Genomic DNA, 22,494 nt, shown 5'->3' with positions numbered 1-22,494 from the left:
CCTAAAAAGGACAGAAGTATCAACTACAGAAGACTTCTAAATAAGTTAAGGATGCACTATAGTTTCTAGGGGTACCAATAATAATAAAAGTGTGTATAATTTTCAAACTAACAAGAAAAAAAATTTAAACTTTTCGGTCCCTCCAAAACACAAAGGAAAAGTAAACACAAAGTGGGATGAAGAGAAAATATATAGCAAGCATGATAAATTTAAACCTAAACATACCAATGGTTATGTTTAATGTAAATGGACTAAATGCTTTAGTTAAAAGTCAAAAGGTTGTTGGAATGGATGAAAACACAAAACCAAAGTCTAATCATTAATAGTATGTGATTAATTAGTATGTGTCACATTAATAGTATGTGACATCTTAAGTCTCAGTAGAATACAAGCATAAGCTGTAGATGAAAGGCTTTAAAAACTGTGAAAATGTGATATGAAGATATACATGACAATGCCTACATCCGAGGCCCTTTCAGATATGCACAATACCAAAAATTAAGCAAAAAACCGAAGAGCTTCTGTTCCAAACAACATTACCTGCAGCAGCTAGATGGGCTGTTACCTCATCAGCCGCTGTGGAGTTGAGTATGTCTGAATCATCATAAGATGTGTCCTCAGGAGAAGAAGGTGAGTCTTCATCAGCACTCAGCATACTGTGCTCAGTATAGGTGGCCACATGGACCTGCTGTACTTGTTGGGCAACTGCATGGGCTTCTATGGTAGCCATGTGTTCAGTTTGGGTCACTCCGTGTTCCTCCATGAAGATCTACTGTCAGAAGAAATGGCAAAGAACAGAATTCAATGTGTAATGTAACACAATGCTTAAACTAAGCAATATTTTCCGCAAGAGCTGAGGAAGCCTGCAATTTTACTACATACCTCACCACACCAAGTCATAGGAAATGGAAAGCACCATTCAAACATCACCTAGAAATGGTAGAACATTTTCCTTATGTAAAATCATTTTGGTAGAAATTCACTGTGCTAATTTTATATGTCAGGCCACATAAGAGTAAATACTCTTGATATTACATGTAACAATAAAAAGATATTTTAAAGATCCCAGTGACTTGCATTTGCCATTATAGAAATAAAAAAATTAGTAAGTAAAAGAAATACTTAACATTTTCTTTGTACTTCACAGACAAATGGAAGTTAAGCTTTATTTTTTCCAAAACTACAATCACTTAAATTGGTTTTTCTGCATATAAAACTGTGCTTCTTGTAAATCCTGATATGATGCAGTAACTTGTAAAGTGGTAAGATAAAAGTCTCCTCTTCTACTGCACTTATAATCTATTCCCTCATCCCCCTCAATCTACGGAAATGTGTTAACCTTACAAGAATTTTTTGAAGCATACATACATAGATATGATTTTAAATAAAAACAAGTTCATATGTGGAGCACATGGGTGGTTCAGTTGATTAAGCATCTGCCTTTGGCCCTGGTCATGATCTCAGGGTCCTGGGACTGAGTCCCACGTGTTGGACAACCTGCTCGGTGGGGAGTCTGCTTCTCTCTCTCCCTCTGTCCCTCCCCTCTGCTCATGCTCTCGCTCTCAAATAAACAAAATCTTCATTTAAAAAAAGGTTCATATTACACATACTCTTTTATAATTTGTTTTCATATTACAATCTATCTAAACATTTTGATGCGTCAAAACATACAGACCTTTCTAAACAGCTGCAGTATACTTCATTGTATGGATGTGCCATAATTACGCAACCAATCACCTACTGATACGTGCCAAGGCTGCTTCCCACATTTTGCTTTTATAAACATCAGTGTGGTGAATATTTTTGTTTATAAAATTTTGCATAGTGGTCCTTGATAAACTGAAAAGAATACCCTATGATCCAATAATTAATTATCTTCCAGCAATTATACCTAGAAGAACTGAAAGCAGGGTCTCAAAGGGCTATTTATACACCCATGTTCATAGCAGAATCATTTAAAATAGCCAGAAATGTAGAAGTATCACAACTAACCACTGATGGATAAATGGGTACATAAAATATGTAGATATATATACAAAAGAATAGTATTCAGCCTCTAAAAAGAAGGAATACAGGGGTATCTGGGTGGCTCAGTCAGTTAAGTTTCTGCCTTCAACTCAGGTCATGATCCTGGGATCAAGCCCCACATCGACTCCCTGCTCAGCTTTTGCCTCTCCCTCTGCCACTTCCCCTGCTTATGCTCTCTCTCAAATAAATAAAATCTTAAAAAAAAAAAAAATAAGAAGACAAGAACTTCCCTTACCGATTTTCAAATTGGGGTACCCAGGTGGCTCAGTCAGTTAAGTAACCAACTCTTGGGTTTTGGTTCAGGTTGTGATCTCAGAGTTGAGCATTGTGGCAGGCTCTGTGCTCAATGAGGAATCTGTGTGAGATTCTCTCCCTCTGCCTCTCCTCTACATGCTCATTCTCTCAAAGAGAGAGTAAAAATATATATTTTTTTATATATATAAAAAATCTACAGCTAGTATCATATTTAATGCCAAGAAGCTAAAAGCTTTCTCACTAAAATTAGGAATAAGGTAAGGATATTCCCTCTCACCACTCCTTTTCAACACTGTACTGGAAGTCCTATAGATAGTCCAGTAAGGGAAGAAAAAGAAATAAAAGGTATACTGATTGGGAAGGGAAGAAAACCCTGTGTTTATTCAAGAGGACATAATTGTCTACACAAGAAATCAAAAAAAAACCCCAAAAAATTGGGCAGCCTGGGTGGCTCAGCGGTTTAGCGCCGCCTTCACCCCAGGGCCTGATCCTGGAGACCCGGGATTCAATCCCACGTTGGGCTCCCAGCATGGATCCTGCTTCTCCCTCTGCCTGTGTCTCTGCCTCTCTCTCTCTCTCTCCCCGTGTGTCTCATGAATAAATAAATAAATCTTTAAATTTTTTTAAAATTTATTTATGATAGGCACACAGTGAGAGAGAGAGGCAGAGACACAGGCAGAGGGAGAAGCAGGCTCCATGCACCGGGAGCCCGACATGGGATTCGATCCCGGGTCTCCATGATCGCGCCCTGGGCCAAAGGCAGGTGCCAAACCGCTGCGCCACCCAGGGATCCCTAAATAAATAAATCAAAAAAAAAAAAGAAAAAAGATACTCTCTATGAAGATAATGAGAAGACAAGGCACAGATTGGGAGAAAATATTTGTAAAAAGTCAGCTGATAAAGCTGTTTTCCACAATATGCAATAGAATATGAACAACCTGATTTAAAAATGGCAAACAACCTGAAAAAACACCTCACCAAAAAGTTATAGATACGGCATATAAGCATGTGAAAAGATGTTCAATCATGTCGTTACCGGATTGCAAATTAAAACAAGATAATACTACACATCTATGAGAATGGCTAAAATCCAAAACACCACCACCACAAAATGCTGGTGAGGATGTGAAGCAACAGGAATTCTCATTTATTAATGGTAGGAATGCAAAACAGTACAGCCACTTTGGAAGACGTTTGGCAATTTATTACAAAACTAAACACACTCTTATCACACAACCCAGCAATTGTGCTTCTTGGTATTTACCAAAGAAGTTAAAAACTTTTATCTACTACAAAATCTTTACAGAAATATTTACAGCCTATTCATAACTGCTAAAACTTGAAGTGACCAAAGTATCCTTTAATAGGTGAATGGATAAACTATGGAACATCCAAAAAATGGAACACTATTTAGCACTACAAAGAAATGAGCTAGCGAGCTATTAAAAGGCATGGATGAATCTTAAATGAATAGCTAAATAAAAGAAGCCTGAAAAGGCTACATATTTTATGACTGCAACTATATGAAGTTCTGGACTTCATCAAGATAAGAAGCTTTTTGCACAGCAAAGGATACAGTCAACAAAACTAAAAGACAATCTACAGAATGGGAGAAGATATTTGCAAATGATGTATCAGATAAAGGGCTAGTTTCCAAGATCTATAAAGAACTTGGAACTCAACTCAACACCAAAGAAACAAACAATCCAATCATGAAATGGGCAAAAGACATGAACAGCAATCTCACAGAGGAAGACATAGACATGGCCAACAAGCACATGAGAAAATGCTCTGCATCACTTGCCATCAGGGAAATACAAATCAAAACCACAATGAGATACCACCTCACACCAGTGAGAATGGGGAAAATTAACAAGGCAGGAAACAACAAATGTTGGAGAGGATGTGGAGAAAGGGGAACCCTCTTGCACTGTTGGTGGGAATGGGAACTGGTGCAGCCACTCTGGAAAACTGTGTGGAGGTTCCTCAAAGAGTTAAAAATAGACCTGTCCTACGACACAGCAATTGCATTGCTGGGGATTTACCCCAAAGATACAGATGAAATGAAACGCCGGGACACCTGCACCCCGATGTTTCTAGCAGCAATGTCCACAATAGCCAAACTGTGGAAGGAGCCTCGGTGTCCATTGAAAGATGAATGGATAAAGAAGATGTGGTCTATGTATACAATGGAATATTACTCAGCCATTAGAAATGACAAATACCCACCATTTGTTTCAACGTGGTGAATTATGGGTATTACGGGTATTATGCTGAGTGAAATAAGTCAATCGGAGAAGGACAAACATTATATGGTCTCATTTATTTGGGGAATATAAATAATAGTGAAAGGGAATAGAAGGGAAGGGAGAAGAAATGGGTAGGAAATATCAGAAAGGGAGACAGAACATAAAGACTCCTAACTCTGGGAAACGAACTAGGGGTGGTGGAAGGGGAGGAGGGCGGGGGGCGGGGGTGAATGGGTGACGGGCACTGAGGGGGGCACTTGACGGGATGAGCACTGGGTGTTGTTCTGTATGTTGGAAAATTGAACACCAATAAAAAATAAATTTATTATTAAAAAAAAAGTTCTGGCAAAGGCAAAACTATGCAGATAGAAAAGAATTAGTGGTTGCCAGGGATTAGGGGGAACACAAATTTTGCAGGGCAGTGAACTACTGTGTATGATACTATAATAGTAGAAAATATGTCATTTAATATTTGTCCAAACCCATAGAATGTACAACACAAAGAGTCAACCATATGTGAATTATAGGATGATAATGATATGTCAATATAGACCCAACCATTGTAACAAATGTACCACTCTAACACGTCGGATGCTGATACTCAGGAAGGCCATGCCAGTGTGGGGACAGGGAGGGTATATGGGAAAATTATACCTTCCCCTCAATTTGTCAATTATACCTCAAAGAAAATTAAAAAAAAAAAAAAAGACAAAAAAGAAATTTTGACACATGGTATGGCATGGATGAACATTGAGGATACTCTGGCTAAGGGAAATAAGTCAGTCAAAAAGGACAAATACTATGTAATTCCACTTATATGAGGTCTCTAAAGTAGTCAATTTCGTAGAGACAGACAGTACAAGGTTGGCTGCAAAGAGCTGAGAGGGGAAGGGAAACAGGAATTGCCTCACAGGTATAGAGCTTCAGTTTTGCAAGATAAAAAGAGTTCTGGAGATTATACAACGATATGAATGCACTTAACACTACTTAACTGTACACTTAGAAATGATTAAGGGTTGGGGCACCTGGGTGGCTTAGTCGGTTAAGCGTCTGCCTTCAGCTCCAGTCATGATTCCAGGATCTGGGATCGAGCCTCACACTGGGCTCCTTCCTCACCCAGGAGTTTGCTTCTCCCTTTTCCTCTGTCCCTCCCCCCTGTTCATGCTCTCACACACTCTCTCTCTCTAATAAATAAATCTTAAAAAAAAGAAAAAAGAAAGAAAGAAATGGTTAAGGGGTACTTTGGTGGCTCAGTTGGTTGGGAATTTGACTTTTTAAAAAAAAATAATTTATAATTTGAGAGAGAAAGAAAAAGCATGAGTGGGGAGCAGGGGGCAGAGGCAAGGGAAAGGGAAAGGTAGAAGGACAAGCAGACTCCCCACTGAGCATGGAACAACCAGCTGAGTCACCCAGGTGCCCTGGGTGTCTAACTCTTAATTTCAGCTTAGGTCATGATCTCAGGGTCTTGGAATCCAAACCCCATCAGGCCCCACGCTCACCAGGGAGTCGGCTTCTCTCCCTCTCTACTACTCCCCCTGCTCACATGCATGTTCTCTCTCTCTCTCAAATCAACCAATCAATCAACTGGGGCGCCTGGGTGGCTCAGTCAGTTAAGTGTCTGCCTTCAGCTCAGATCATGATCCCCAGGGTCCTGGGATCAAGCCCTGCAAGGAGCTCCCTGCTCAGTGGGGTGTCTGCTTCTTCCTCCCTCTCTGCCCCCCACCACTTGTGTTCTCTTTCATGTGCTCTCTCTCAAATAAATAATATGTATATTTTTCTACTATTAAAAAAATCATCCTTGACGCCAGTGTAACTATTGTGCAAAGAATAAATGACTATCATTGAGCAGAATAATAAATCTAGCCCTTATTAACTTTTTATTTTTTATTTTTATTTTTTAAAGATTTTATTTATTCATGAGAGACACAGAGAGAAAGGCAGAGACACAGGCAGAGGGAGAAGCAGGCTCCAGGCAGGGAGCCCGACGTGGGACTCGATCCCGGGGCTCAAGGATCACGCCCTGGGCTGAAGGCAGATACTCAACCACTGAGCCACCCAGGGATCCCCCACTTATTAACTTTTTAAAAACGTTGCATATTATTTGATTTAAACAAAACAGAGTACAATACTCTGAAATAATTCAGAGACAGACAAATATCATATGATTTCACTCATATGTGGAATTTAAGAAACAAAACGAATAAATGAAAAAACAAAGACAAACCAAGAAACAGATTCAACTATAGAGAACAAACAGATGGTGGTGGGGAAGTTGGGGGGGAATCCCACGAAGGGGATTATTAAGAGTCACTGAGTAATGTACAGAATTGTTGAATCACTATATTGTATATGTGAAACTAATATAACGCTATATGTTAACTATACTGAAAATAAAATTTTTAAATGTTTTGATAAATTCTTAAAGGTAAAATTTCTCAGTCAAGAGTATATTTTAAATTTTGATGCATACTGACAAGCTGAGTGTTCAACTGGTGCACTAACAATCTCTACATGTATAACTCACCCCCCCATGCCAAGTTTGGAATTCAACCAGCATGCAGCAGAATACAGCACTGCATATCTAGAGTTAACTAATAAAAAAGGGGGGGGGGGCAGCCATATAGATATAACCCTTATGGCTCCAAATAAAAAGCACATAATTATCTATTCATGCAAAGTTCTCTCATTTTTATTCTACTGTATTGTAAAACTCTCCTTTTCCTTCTTTGCAAACTTTAAAAATCCTTGGTTTCTCTAAGTGATTGCTTTCTTTTTTTTTCCTTCCTGGATCCCTACCCCCATCCCGCCCCCAACCACCCCAAAGACGAATGCTTTAAGCCCTATCCTGTTATGCTTTTTTCTTCAGGTGACTGGTTCTGTGTAGATGACTATATTTTCACCTTTGGATGCTCTGGATTTCTGTTTTATATTCTTGTGCTATTTTCAATTTTTTTCCCTCTTTTAATTACCTCTTGTTACTGTCACACCACTGTACATATCGTAACTCATGCTTCTAACTCCAATTCTTAACTTTGGGACTATTCAGTTATCTCTAGGAGTATTCTGTATTTCAAAATTAAATTCACCTTAATTACAAAATAAAACAACCACATGATGCCCCAAATCCAAAAAGATTAGGAAATCACTCATCTATCATTTGACCGCCCCCCTTTTCCACACTTTCTCTTCTGCTTGAGGTTATCTCCCCAGCCCTGTATCTCTGCGTGGCATAATACCTTCAAATGGATGGTTTCTTCCATCCAAACCAAGTGATGGCTTCTTCAAATGGAGCTTTGGAAGATGTACATGGTAAGATAGTATTATTTAAAAGAGGAAAAAATAAAGAAAACACAGTAAAACATTAACATTTGGGAAATGTAAGTAATTAGAGTTCTTATACTATTTTTGCAACTTTTCTAAAAGTCTAAAATTATATGAAAATAAGTTTTTCTTTTTTTTTTTTTAAAGAAAGTTATCTGGTAAAGTTTCTTCCATATTATGTTTGATATGTTTCAGAATATTCAAGGGACTATATCCTACTCTCCAGATTTGTACATATCTAAAATGCAATTTTAACAGAGTATTTAAGTTGCACAATTAAACATAATATACGAGAGTAAAACAGCATGAAATTACTGTTTTCCCATCCATTTCACTGTTCTTCTAGTGTAAGAGACAAATTACTTAGGGCATTTTAAAATTCTGGATACTTCAAAATTGTTTTTAAATGATTTGGGATTAGATAGTATCTTACTGCTTTTCAAAGGGATTTGTCGGCTATGCACTTGGTGTAATGGATTTCCATTCTTTCCTGCAGAATGCGGTTTGTGGCAGACATCAATAGGGATGTCTGTTTCACAGGCTTGTCACTTGTGCCCAGGGCCTCATCTCTTTCTACTTCTCTCCCATCCCACCCTTCAGCCTCTCTAAACCACTTTTATTCAGCACTCTGTAAAAAGCAAAGGCAAAGGTATTTCAGACTTCTTTGAGCTAGAGTGGGATACTTGTAAATGATATTTCCAATGATTTCATAAAATAACACATAAAACAGTTTTTTTAGAGCCAAATATGACTGGCATCCAGATACTGCTAGAGATTATCATAACCACCCACCCACTCATTTCTAGTAAAGCATTTTCGTTTTCATCCATGAGCAGTCAGATTCTGTGGACAACAAAACTGATAGAAACTGCTAATAACTGAAAACATATTAGATAGTAACAATTTTAAAAACAGCACAGGGCAGCCCCAGTGTGCAGCAGTTAGGTGCCGCCTGCAGCCTGGGGTGTGATCCTGGGGACCTGGGATCGAGTTCCACATCGGGCTCCCTGCATGGAGCCTGCTTCTTCCTCTGCCTGTGTCTCTGCCTCTCTCTCTGTGTCTATGAATAAATAAAAATAAAATCTTTAAAAAAAATAATAAAAACAGCACAGACTATGATCATATATCCAGGATGCCTGGGACAAATTACTTAACCTCTAAGCCTCAATTTCAACATTTGTCTTTAAGCAAAAAGAAAATGATAATACCTGTGCTCAAAGGATATGAGGATTAAATGAGATCATCCAGATAGAGTGAGAAACACAATGCCTAGCACATAAAAACTCAATATTAATGATGACGATGATGCCTGAATTCCCAGGTCTTTACGGTCCTTCTTGACTCATTACCTGACTAGTCTTGCAAGGACTGGGCCTCAATTTCTTCATCTTTAAATTAGACAACCAGCTCTAAGAATATGGTTTTCTTAATTGTGTGCAAAAGGTTTTGAGCCAGGCATCCAAAAAAGTCCTTCCTTTATTATATTAACTCCAGCAACCAAGATACTGTTCTCCTAGACGTAAAATAAGGAGACTGTAGAGCACCTACAACTCTAGTATAACTTCATGATAGTGCGCATAATGGAGAACCAGCAGATGGGCCCAACAGTGAGTGATTCCTCTGAACAGATGTGAGAAACAAGGTGAAAGCAACCTAAATGCCACATGCAAATGAAAAGGTATGCCTGGAGCCAGTGGTGTTCAGCAGATTAGTCAACACTCCAAGAAATTCATTCTTCAAAACAATAACATAGCAGTTCATAAGTTTAGTAAAGTCTCTTTCTTAGCCTGGTTCATCATGGGTGCAACATGCACTTTTATCTAAAGATTCTTCTTGGGTCGCCTGGGTGGCTCAGGGGTTGTTAAGTGTCTGCCTTTGGCCCAGGGCATGATCCTGGAGTCTCGGATCAAGTCCCGCATCTGGCTCCCTGCATGGAGTCTGCTTCTCCCTCTGCCTGTGCCTCTGCCTTCTCTCTGTGTCTCTCATGAATAAATAAATAAAATTAAAAAAAAAAAGATTCTTCTTTATTATATAAACTACCATGGGTTGAAGAGGGGCAGTTTGGTACAAGCAGCTCCTGCTCTACCCATTCCAGGCCAGTAAGGGCGGCACTGGAAGGTAATGAAGAGGGCAGAGAAACAGATTCGCCTGCCTCCCAGCACCCTAGTAGCTGCAGTCAATAATTCCTATTGGAATTATTATTAGGAAGCTATTGGAATTTGGAGAACATGTCCAACAGAGTTCGATTTAATCTAATCCACACATAATGGATAAGATTAAGTGTATAGTATTTTAAAAATCAAAGTAGGAAGCGCAGGGCAGGAAATCTAATCAAAGTATAACTAAATGTAAAGGAAAACACTAGACTAATCAATAGCATTATCATATCAAAAGAAAAACTGCAAGAACTGCCTAAAGGAAAGTCTCAGAGCAAGACTGTCTACAGTCTAGAGCAAGGACAGGAAAACCAAGAGGCTCAAATTTATATTCCCAGACATGTCCAGAATCTAAATTTCATAACTAAGATAGAAATTTCACCTAACAGAATGGCCTTTCTCAAAAAAGCTTAAAGTTAAAAGGATTTGATTCTTTTTTTTTTTAGAGTATTTTTTTTTTAATATTTTATTTATTTATTCATGAGAGACGGGCGGGGGGGGGGGGGCAGTGACACAGGCAGAGGGAGAAGCAGGCTCCAAGCAGGGAGCCTGACGTGGGACTCGATCCCCGGTCTCCAGGATCACACCTTGGGCTGAAGATGGCGCTAAACCACTGAGCCACCCAGGCTGCCCAAGGATTTGATTATTAAGGGAATGCAGAGTAGTGGGTCAAAATCCCAACACAGCAGGAAGAAAAAAACTGCACAAGAAAGTCAAGGTGAAAAAAAAAAAAGTCAAGGTGAAAATAGAAGCAAGGGTAAAAACATAGCTTAATTCTGAGTAATAAATGGAGCTTAAGACAAGAAGAATCCATCTGACCTTCCTAGGAATATTCTCTTTCAAATAGTCCACTGGTGAAATTAGGAGAAAAAAAAAAAGAAAAAAAAAAATATTCCCACACCACTGGGCTCTCCAAAGGAGGGGGGCGGGGAATGAAGCCAAAGTCAGGTAGGCAGTTTATTGTTTTCCATTTTCAGACTCCAACTACAGGTAAAAATACAGAAAATTAAATATAGTACAAAATAGAATGTTAAAAGTTACGAACCGCGGCAATGTAAAAGTAGATATCAGTAGATAAAGCGGAGAGAAATGAGGTGGGAGAGGGATGGGGAAATGTAGGAATGGCTAGGATCATGACATCCTATCTTCAGGCAGTCAGGGGTTCAGGAGATGCTATCAAGAGCTGATGGAAGAACTCAGTATGACAATGTAACCATCAAAAATAGAGGGGAACAAAGAAAATACTGTGAGGTAATCCTTACACAGAGGAAGTACAAAATGTCCACATTTGATAAGTTATTATTCAGAGTCATGGAGGAAATATTGTGTGATAATACCATAAACAAAATAGTTAAACTATAAACAAAGACAGTTGTCTCTGAAAAGTAGGACTAGGGGCAGGGAAGTGTGTGGCAAAGGCCATTGATTTTTTATTACAAATCCTTCTACTTGATTTTTACTCATGAGCATGTACTTTGATTTCGACCAAAATAGACTTTAAAAACAAATAACTGGGTGACGGGCACTGAGGGGGCACTTGATGGGATGAGCACTGGGTGTTATTCTATATGTTGGCAAATTAAACACCAATAAAAAATAAATGTATAAGAAAATAAAAATTCTAACTGAATACCCTACAATAAATAAATAAATAAATAAATACAAATAACTACAATGTTGCCTTTCAAATTGAGTCTTTGAAATATTTAAGTAACATACAAAGCAAACTGTCACTAGAAAAGTCAAATGCCTATTTTATGCTAAGAATCAAGAGAACAGCACATTCAAGTGTAGAAATCATCTTGCCTTGTATAAAACTAACTCCTCATTTGGAGTATCTGAAAGTAATAAAACTTTGTATGACTGCAATATTTTTCATTCTGATATGCTGATAAAATTTGTAAATATTCATTAATATTAATAACAGCCCAAGAATCCAGTTAATAATAGTGCTTTTATATAATACATGAGAAAAACAAGCTTTACCACACAATGTCACAATGACTTAAGGATGAGTATCCACGGTACTGTGAAAACAATTGTAAGCTCACTGAAGGCAAGGCTTGGGTCCATCAAGTCTTTATGAATAGTAGCTATCATAATTTGCTCTTTAATAAATGTTTGGGGGTAACTGGTTGCATATTTTAATTACTACAGCCAAACCCCAGGCATCACAGTTTCTGTAATTTCCCTATCAGGTTATCCTGGCCATTCATCTCTTGTCCCTCATTTCCAAGCCTTCTAGAATATACTTGCTCTGAAGTGCTCTTGACCCAGCTCTGGGCTGGATCAGCCAACCTTTACCAGACTTGCCTGCCCCCTGTTAGGTTTTACTAAGTGGAAAATTGGGAAGAGAGGGTGAGAAGGGGTTTCCTTGCTGTTCTCCTTCCTATCAGAGTTGCTTCAGCAAAGAGCATAGCCCCTTTTCCCAACTCCAGCTGTGCCTCTTCTTCCCTAGTTGTTGCACCAGCTGCCTGGCATCCCACTCAGAGATACAGACACCAACTGTGTGGGGGCCCCCTCTGAGCTCCTAGAGTCTTCTCAGCCCTAGGGGTGGTGGCTGCTTCCCATAATTATTAATATCTGCATTACCTCAGTGTCTACTTCTTGCCCCTTCAGTCTTCCAACACCTGTGTAACCCAACCCCAGAATTAAATCCTCTGAAATATCTCCTATGGTTTACTAGGCCTTCACTGATAATAAAGGGAAGAAAATATGTACCCTCAATAGAAATAACTCATAAGGTGCTGGTAAGCAGCAAAACTTTATACTGACTTACACAAGTTGATGTAATAAAATGTACTGATATTTTATACTGTCGATAAAGTAAATTCTAAGGACTTTTTTTTTTCTGTAAGTCCACCACTAAGGTTTCTGTTTCCATACACGTGGAAGTTGAATTCAAAATCTTAACTCTCATAAGTCATTAAAACAAGACTAAATTAGGGGCACCTGGGTGGCTCAGAGGTTGAGCATCTGCCTTCGGCTCAGGGTGTGATCCTGGGATCCCAGGATCGAGTTCCACATCATGATCCTCACATGGAGCCTGCTTCTCCTCCCTCTGCCTATGTCTCTGCCTCTCTTTCTCTATGTCTCTCATGAATAAATAAAAAAATAATCTAAAAATATGGAAAGAGAAATGGGACACTTAGAAGAAGAGGGTACAGATAGAAAGGGAGGTAGAAGATATAAATACAAACTTTTATCTGTTTGAGTGTATCTTACCTACCTTTTTCTTTTTTTTTTTTTAATTTTTAGTAAACTCTGTGCCCAATGTGGGCCTTGAACTCAGGACCCTGAGGTGGATGTTCTATGGACTAAGCCAGTCAGGTACTTAGTAAATCTAACATTTCAGAAACATCAAAATCAACATCACAGTAATACAATAAATGTCTTTTTATGGAAATAATAGTGACAGCCACAAAAAGATTTGCCATACTTTTCAATTAATATGGACCAATCAAAGAAATCATCTACCACTCTAAATTCTTGGCAGACATTGTGGGTACTAACTATAATTTCCAGTGTGGCTTGCAGCAATTTAGTTATTATTTTTTTCTTTAAAAATAATTTTTTTAAATAGGCTCCATGTCCAATGTGGGTCTTGAACTCACAACCCTGAGATCAAGAGTCACACATTCAACTGACTAAACCAGCCAGGTGCCCCTCTTTTTTATTATATAACTGGACACAAAGTGTACAAGGGTATGCAAAGTCTCCTCTTCATTCCACCTCATACCTGCTTAAAGGCTTAACCCCACTTCTACAGCAAGGTGATTAAGACTGCAGTCTGAAGCTGAAGTATTATTGGATTCATGTCTTTTCCCTGCCATTCACTAGTACCCGAGAGAAGTTCCACTTGACTTCTTCCCCCCCCTTTTTTTTATTGGTGTTCAATTTACCAACATACAGAATAACCCCCAGTGCCCATCACCCAATCACCCCCGCCCTCCTCCCCTTCTACCACCCCTAGTTCGTTTCCCAGAGCAGTCTTTACGTTATGTCTCCCTCTCTGATATTTCCCACACATTTCTTCTCCCTTCCCTTATATTCCCTTTCATTATTATTTATATTCCCCACATGAATGAGAACATATAATGTTTGTCCTTCTCCGACTGACTTACTTCACTCAGCTTCCACTTGACTTCTATGCCTTAGTTTCATCATCTCTCAAATGGGGAGAATAATAGAACCTACTTAATAGAATTAAGGACCAAATGAGTTAGTATGTACAAGTACTTAATATGGGACATGATATATAGGTACTATGTATTACATATTATTATCATTAATTCCATATAGAAATATAAGCAAAGCATCAGAAATGTCAAAAGGAGGATTACATGATTTATTTTATTATTATTTTGTCGAGTTTTTTATTTTTTAAAGTAGGCTCCATGCATAATATAGAGCCCAACATGGTACTTCAACTCACCACCCTGAGATCAAGAGTCAAACGCTTAACCAACTGAGCCACCAGTGGCCCCATGATTTATTTTTATATTGGGAGAATAAAATGCTTATAGATCACAAACTGAAAGGTTTTGGCCAAGTGCACCTGGCTGGCTCAACTGGTGGAACATATGATGCTTGATCTCAGGGCTGTGGGTTTGAGTCCCACATTTGGTGTAGAGATCACTTAAAAAAATAATAAAGTTTTGGCCATATAAAGGAATGATCTCTACTGGAGAGTAGTTCTTGATTTTTTTTTTTTTTTTTGGATTATGGCATCCTTTTAAGGATGTGTGAAAACTACAGACCTCCTCCCTAGAAAAATGCATATATACACAAAATTTTCCAAAATATTTCAATGTTCTTGGAATCAAATCACAAATATTTTTTTCATGATAACATAGCTACACCAAAGCTGAAACACTAGAGGGTGCCATAACCAAAGAAAAATGTAAAGAAAGCACAGGTAATTTCAAGTTGCTTAAAATTCTTCAAATGGAACAAACACCCTTCCACAGAAAAGAAGAATTAGGTGAATCTACTTCACCAAATGCTTTAAAATACATGAACTCTTCTATAGGTTCTAGATGAGCACTGTCCAATAGAAATTTCTGCAATGGAAATGCTCTAAAGTTACACTGTCCAAAACAGTAGCCACTAACCACATGAAAATGTGAGAACTATAACTAAGGCATTAAAAATTAAATTTTGTTTAGTTTTAATTGATTTTAACTTAACCACATGTGGCTGTGGCTACCACATTGGTACAGCTCTACATTCTTTTTTTTTTTTTTTTTTAATTATTTATAAAGAGAGAGAGAAAAAGCACAAGCAGGGGGAGGGACAGCGGGAGAGGGAGAGAGCATCTCATGCCAACTCCACACTGAGCAAAAAGCCTGACTCAAGGCTTGATCTCACAACCTTGAGATCATGACCTGGACTGAAATCAAGAGTGGGACACTTAACCAACTGAGACATCCAGGTGCCCCTCTACACTCTATTTTTAATTTTTTTTTTAATTTTTTTTTTTTTTTATGATAGTCACACACAGAGAGAGAGAGAGAGAGGCAGAGACACAGGCAGAGGGAGAAGCAGGCTCCATGCACTGGGAGCCCGATGTGGGATTCGATCCCGGGTCTCCAGGATCACGCCCTGGGCCAAAGGCAGGCGCCAAACCGCTGCGCCACCCAGGGATCCCTATTTTTAAGTTTTGAAATGATTTGCTTCTAACCACAGGCATCACTGTTAAAGAAATTTCTAATAAAGTAGGTTTATACAATAATTCAGACCAATCTGTCCCTTGTGAAAATTCAACACTGAAGGGTAAAAAAAGGTTGAAAGATAGAAAAAAGACTTTCAGCTGCCCTACAGATGTTCATAATCCAAAGTAAAGGTTTCTTTTATTCATTATAGAAGACCCTACCTACCCAATTCCCCTATTGTGTTTCTTAATCCCCTGGGTTATAAGAGCTTAAAAACATAAGTACAAATTAATAGTTAAGTAAGAAGCCATGTGCCATTTTAAAAAAAGCAAAAATCACATTCACCAGTGGGCTAATAAGCACAGAGAAAACAAGGCTGCAAGGACATCAAGTGGATATCACAAAGGAGATGAGCCTTCAGCCAGGAGTTTGTCAGGTGCCAGAATGAAGAAGGGCACTGCGGGCAGAGGCAACAGCTTGTGAAATCACGTGGTATAATGAGGGGGCATCAATGAATATCCAGACAGCAGAATCTGTAAAAGTCTGTAGATGAAAGGAACACGCCCTTGGCTGCCTTCACTCCAGATTCTTTCTTTACACTGTAATTTAATCTTCTAAAAATAAAGCTAATGCTGACCTATCCCTCCGAGGAAAGTAGTCTATCCACATTGTAAAACATCTTATAACCCTGTGTCTATCACAGTGCCCTGAATGGAGGGTCGATGACAACAATAAAAGGGATTAGAAAATGCATTTGCAAATATTTAGATGCTTATTAACAGCCACAAAAATCAATAAAAAGCAAGTGAGTTGCTGGAGCTATCCCTGGTTTAGAACATAGTGGATAGGGATGTTAGTACGCCTAGGCATTTGCTACCGGGTCAGAGCACAGCTGGTTCTTTTTACAGAAAAATCATTTGTCCACAGCTGCTCCCCAAATTACCAAAAATCAAATAAGTAGTTGTCATGTGATAGCAGGATCAGAGACTGTCTCAATTTCTATTAAGGGGAAATAACTTAAATTGCTCTAAGTCCCACCCCTTCATCTCAGATAAGCACAAAGGACACTTTTATTTCAGATCCTGCTCAGTGAAATATAGCATTGTTGCCTGGCTGCTTCTGTGATGGGCCTCAATCCTGCTGGATCTGTCATTACACAGCCAACATTCAGTTAGTTAAAGCTGTTCCTTAGATTCTGGAGGACAGTTCAATGCATCATTTTTCTTCTGAGATAACTGAGCTAGTACTTGTCTCTGGATAAAATTATGAAGGTATAAGTGTCAATACTATATAGATCTACAAATCTGCAATTCAATCATTCTGTCATTCGCTTTACAAATATTTACTGAATTCTTATCAGGTACTCCCAGATTGTTTTAGTGTTAGTATTCCAAGAAAACCTATGACCGGCAATTCTTAATTATTTTTAGTTTAAAAATGTATTATTATAGGGGTGTCTGGGTGGCTCAGTTAGTTGGTTAAAGTGTCTACCTTCAGCTCAGGTCATGATCCCAGGGTCGTAGGATTGCACCCCCAGTCGGGCTCCCTACTCAATGGAGAGCCTGCTTCTCCCTCTCCCTCTGCTCTACTCCCACCCCCAGCCCCATGCATGCTCTGGGGCTGCTCTCGCTCTATCTCAAGTAAATAAATAAAATATTTTTTAAATGTATTATTATAGAAGCAACAAATTGTTTGCTCTCGCTCTATCTCAAGTAAATAAATAAAATATTTTTGCTTGCTCTCGCTCTATCTCAAGTAAATAAATAAAATATTTTTTAAATGTATTATTATAGAAGCAACAAATTGTTTTTGGGTAACAGAAAATACAGATGAGAGGGACACCTGGGTGGCTCAGTGGTTGAGCATCTGCCTTCGGCTCAGGGCGTGATCTGGGTCGGGGGATTGAGTCCCCAGTCGGGCTCCCTGTGAGGACCCTGCTTCTATTTCTATGTCTACGTCTCTGAGTCTGCAATGAATTAAAAAAAAAAAAAATACAGATGAGAAAAACAAAGAAGAAACAAATCACTACAACCTGAGATGGCCAGGTTACCAAGCCAACAATTTGATTATATAGGTTTCTAGCATCCCTCTTCCCCCAACTGCCAAATTTTTTATATAGTTGGTTTTATTTTGTTCACTTTAAAAAGTGAGGCTACAGGGTACATACTATTTTTTTTTTAAAGTAATCTCCACACCCAACATGGGACTCAGACTCACAATTCTGAGATCAAGAGTCACATGCTCTACCCACTGAGCCAGTCAGGTGCCCAAGTGTACATACTGTTTTATAAACATTTTAAAATTTAACATTAGAATAAAATTGTTTATATTATTAACATTTTCAAATCAGTTTTTAATGTTTGCAGAGCATTCTCTGTAAATATGTACAGTAGTTATTTTACTAATTCCCTAAAGTCATTTAGGTTATTTCCAAATTTTCACTATTATAAGTAGCACTGTGATGACAATTCTGATATTTAATAAATATCTGTTGAATAAAGAATAAATGAATGATTTCCTAAAGTCTTTCACATATGCCTGATTATCTCCTTAGCTCGTAACAGACATAAAACCTTGTTTCATCACACAGTTATGATTCTGACTATTCTAGCAGGCATGGAAAGGAAATGCAGTAAAACCAACAATCTAAACATAAGAATGACCACATAATACTTGGCAGTGGATGAAGGGCAGGAAGAAAACATTAACCTTGACAATGAAAAAGGGAAGGATAGCTCCCAAAAGGTAGAATATAGGAAGAGGGCAGGAAGGGCAAGGGTACTTATACCATTTTATATAATGGCAGATTAAGACCCTATTGAAAGTTGATGGATCAAAAAAAAAAAGTTATCACTTAAAATTATAAAGATAACAAGTCTATAAGTAATATAATTATCAACTAATGGGAGATGGAGAGAGGAAGAGGCAGAAAAAGTGAGTTCTTATTTTTCATATAAAAAATCTACAAGATATTGCTTAAAGTTGATGAATAAGGAACAGAAGTTTATACATATTAATAAATCTTATGAAAGTGACTTCAGGAGAAGCTAAAAACAAAAACAGTGAAATAGGTTTTAAACATTGTCTTTGGACAGTAAGGCTGAGAATAGAAGAAAAGAGATGAGGCAGGAGACGTTCTTTCATTGTAAGCTTTTCCTACTATTAGATTTTTTAGGAAGTACAAATAATTCCCAGATAAAGGTTGGCTAAGAAAAGCTGGGACTACTTACTTTGACTCTCATTAACTATATCTTTCTATCTTGATAACTAGTCAGGTTCTACTCCCCATAGAGCTTTCCTTTAACCAAAGGCAAACTAAAAAAAATAAAAATAAAAAAATAAAAAAAATACATAAGACCTTGGAGACCATCTAGTCTGATTTTCTCATTTTACAGATTTAGTCGAGACCCAGAAAGGTTAAGTGAGTTACCCAAAGTAACATCTCTAGTTAGTGGCAAACCCAAACCCACATCTCCTGCTTTCTAATCAAGTGCTCCATTCAGTCCATCAAAGACCTGCCCTATGTCCTGGAGTACAATCTGACCATTACTGGCTTGGGCTCCTTAACTGCTATCCCACACTATCATGTGCATATCTTCAAGCCAAAATTTGGGTTTTACTGAGGGTACAGTGAACTCGTATTATAACAAATTTGCACTATAAATATGCATATTGAAGTACTTTTTCAAAACTGTACCTGCAGTTACTACCCCAGGCTGCCTACCATGCCTCCTTAAGCCCCCACCATCTCTGCCTGAAAAGATACAGCTACATTGAGGACTGGTTCCTACAATCTGAGAAGCCTGGTACAATGCTCTCCAGCCGCAGGAATAAATGCAATTCACGAAGTTTCAAAGCCATGTCTTTTGAAGCAAGAGTCTTCAGTGAGCACCAGAGTGGGCAACTGATTTCATATTCTTCTTCATTCATTTTAAATGATCTAGCAAATTACCCACTCCCACTTTCAATAGATAGAGAACAAAACTGTTAAAAAAGTTTCTTGAGGAAAATGGATGGGACGCCTGGGTGGCTCAGCGGTTGGGCATCTGCCTTGGCCCGGGGCGTAATCCTGGAGTCCTGGGATCGAGTCCCACATCGGGCTCCCTACATGGAGCCTGCCTCTCTGCCTATGTCTTTGCCTCTCTCTGTGTCTCTCGTGAGTAAATAAATAAAATCTTTAAAAAAAAAAAAGGAGAATTGTGCACATAATTTTTATGTTTGTAATCATACCATTTTAATAAAAATTATTTGAAAACTAAATTTTAAATAGTACAAAAGTCCCTTTTATTTGAGATTAGATTATTATGGAAACATGAAATAAAAAACATGTAAAAATGGGGACCAAACCAATCACTGGAAATCAAATATATGCAGAATGGTCAAGTTCCAGTAACCAAAGCCCTAGTATCTACTATATTAGGGATGTCTGGGTGGCTCAGTGTTTGAGTATCTACCTTCAGCTCAGGGCGTGATGCCTGAGTCCTGGGATCAAGTCCTGCATGAGGCTCCCTGCTGGGTGCCTGCTTCTCCCTCTGGCTGTCTCTCTGCCTCTCTCTGTGTGTCTCTCATGAATAAATAAATAAAATCTTTAAAAAAAAATAAAAGAAAGGTAATATCTACTGTATTTTCCATAAATAATGCACAATTTATGGATGGTGTATTCACTGTCTCACTATTTAAAATAACTAATTCTGGGGATCCCTGGGTGGCGCAGCGGTTTGGCGCCTGCCTTTGGCCCAGGGCGCGATCCTGGAGACCCGGGATCGAATCCCACATCGGGCTCCCGGTGCATGGAGCCTGCTTCTCCCTCTGCCTCTCTCTCTCTCTCTCTCTCTCTCTCTGTGACTATCATAAATAAATAAAATTAAAAAAAAATAAAATAAAATAACTAATTCTGGATGGCTAAAGAATGGCTTGGGTGGTCAGTGAAGCCAGTCAGGTCACTAATTCAATGGTCCATGCGAGGAACTCACAGTTGCCTGAGCTAAGACAATGGGGAGGGAAAGGGTGTCTGAAATACTTAAGTGGTGAAAATGGAAAGGGCTTAGTGAACAACTGGATGAGAACAGTGAGGACAAAATAAATCCAGGATGACGGCCACTTCTCTGGCTGATTAATCAGTGGCTCATTAACCAAGGCAAGGAACAGGAAAAGAGCAGAACTACAGAGAAAGATAGTTTATGATAATATTCACCTAAGCTATCTGAAGAGCCCCATAGCTGGAGTGGTGCTGCAGGTGTAAGTGTAGAACTCATCAACAAGGAGATGGGAAGGAAAGCAGATGCACGAATCAAACTGACCAGAAAATGTATGTAACAGTTGTAAACATGTAAAGTTGGACAAAAAGGAGCAAGGAAACTTGGGGAATATTCAAAGGGTGTATTAAAGAGGAAAAAACAGTAACATATGAAGAATAATGAGAGGATTAGAAGAAGAAACGAGAATGAGAAGACAGCAGTGTCATCAGTGGCCAAATGAAGGGAGAAGTCAACAGTACCAAGCCCAGTGAAAGGAAAGTTGAGATAATGACTTGCCAAGAGATTCAATACATTCATTCACTCAACACATAGGTGATTATTACCAACTATGTCAAGCACTAATGCAGACACAGAGGAGACAGCAAAACAGATACCTGCATTCTTGGATTTGACATCCTTTTTTTTTTTTTTTTTTAAAGATTTTATTGACTTATTTGAGAGAGGTAGTGACAGAGGACACTAGCAGGAAAGAGAGAGAGAAGTAGGCTCCCCACTGAGCAGGGAGCCCGATGTGTAGCTAAATCCCAAGACCCTGGGATCATGACCTGAGCTGAAGTCAGACACTTTAACCACCTGAGCCACCCAGGTGCCTCTGGTTTTGACATCCTAACAGAGGGAGATAAACAATAAACAAAACCCAAGTATATACATAAATATATATGTATATATGTGTGTGTGTATTTCATTCATATATATATATATATATATATATATATATATATATATGAAATATTTCAGGAAGAAGGGAGGCAGGGGGATGGGAGGGTGCTGGTCAAGGACTGCCTTTCTTGGGGCAGCCCCGGTGGCGCAGCGGTTTGGCGCTGCCTGCAGCCTGGGGTGTGATCCTGGAGACCTAGGATCGAGTCCCACATCGGGCTCCCTGCATGGAGCCTGCTTCTCCCTCTGTCTGTGTCTCTGCCTCTCTTTCTCTGTGTCTATGAATAAATAAATAAAATCTTTAAAAAAAAAAAAAAAAAAAAAGGACTGCCTTTCTAACCAGATATCTGAGCTCAGATCTGTAGGAAATGAGAGAGATAGCATGAAATACTTGAGGGAAGAGTATCCCAGGCAATAAGAACAGCTAATACAAATATGCTGGGGCAGGACCATGCCTGGTGTGATAGAGGAATAGCAAAATGGCCTGTATGCCTGAAGCACCCTAAGTTGGGGGACAAGGGCAGATGAGGTCAGAAAGGTTAGCCAGGGTCAGGCTTGTGGGGCCTTGAGGGCTACATAGATCTTTGGATTTTACTCTGAGTGAGACAGGCAGTCTGGAAGGTTTTGAGTAGGTCAGAGATGTGATCTGATTTTCTGATTCACGATTTTAAAGCCTCATTGCTCTGCTCTGTGAGAGCAGACTGAAGGGAGGGAGAAGAGTAGAGGAAGACCAATTATAAGGCTAGTGAAAGAAAAGCATGGCTTGGACCAAAGTAGCAGACAGACGTGGAGGTGCGATGTTAAGAGTAGAGCTGCTAGGATTTTCGGATTATTTGGATGCAGGGTAGAGTGAAAGAGGAGTCAAGGTTGACTCCAAGGTTTTTGGTTTGAGCAAGTGGAAGAACACAATAGTCTT

At 38.9% G+C, this 22,494-nt stretch overlaps 1 protein-coding gene across 10 annotated transcripts in view; it reads right to left on the bottom strand.

Annotated features, from left to right (window-relative positions):
* The window catches only part of NRF1 (nuclear respiratory factor 1), a 135,886-nt gene that overhangs the window by 84,213 nt on the left and 29,179 nt on the right, over nucleotides 1-22,494 (bottom strand). For 4 of the 10 annotated variants that reach the window (XM_072784540.1, XM_072784549.1, XM_072784547.1 and 1 more), the window contains one exon: nucleotides 541-772. In XM_072784540.1, coding sequence (XP_072640641.1) covers nucleotides 541-763 — 223 coding nt within the window. In that variant the 5' untranslated portion in view covers nucleotides 764-772. Of the gene's footprint in view, nucleotides 1-540; nucleotides 773-882; nucleotides 931-22,494 lie in introns of those variants that run through there. The other 6 variants (XM_072784544.1, XM_072784548.1, XM_072784545.1 and 3 more) reach the window with 2 other exon arrangements.

This window comes from Canis lupus, chromosome 18 (genome assembly GCF_048164855.1).
Source record: "Canis lupus baileyi chromosome 18, mCanLup2.hap1, whole genome shotgun sequence".
Classification (NCBI taxonomy): Eukaryota; Metazoa; Chordata; class Mammalia; order Carnivora; family Canidae; genus Canis; species Canis lupus.
The sequence above is the reverse complement of the archived record's forward strand: the minus strand, read 5'-3'. Positions and strand labels throughout refer to the sequence as shown.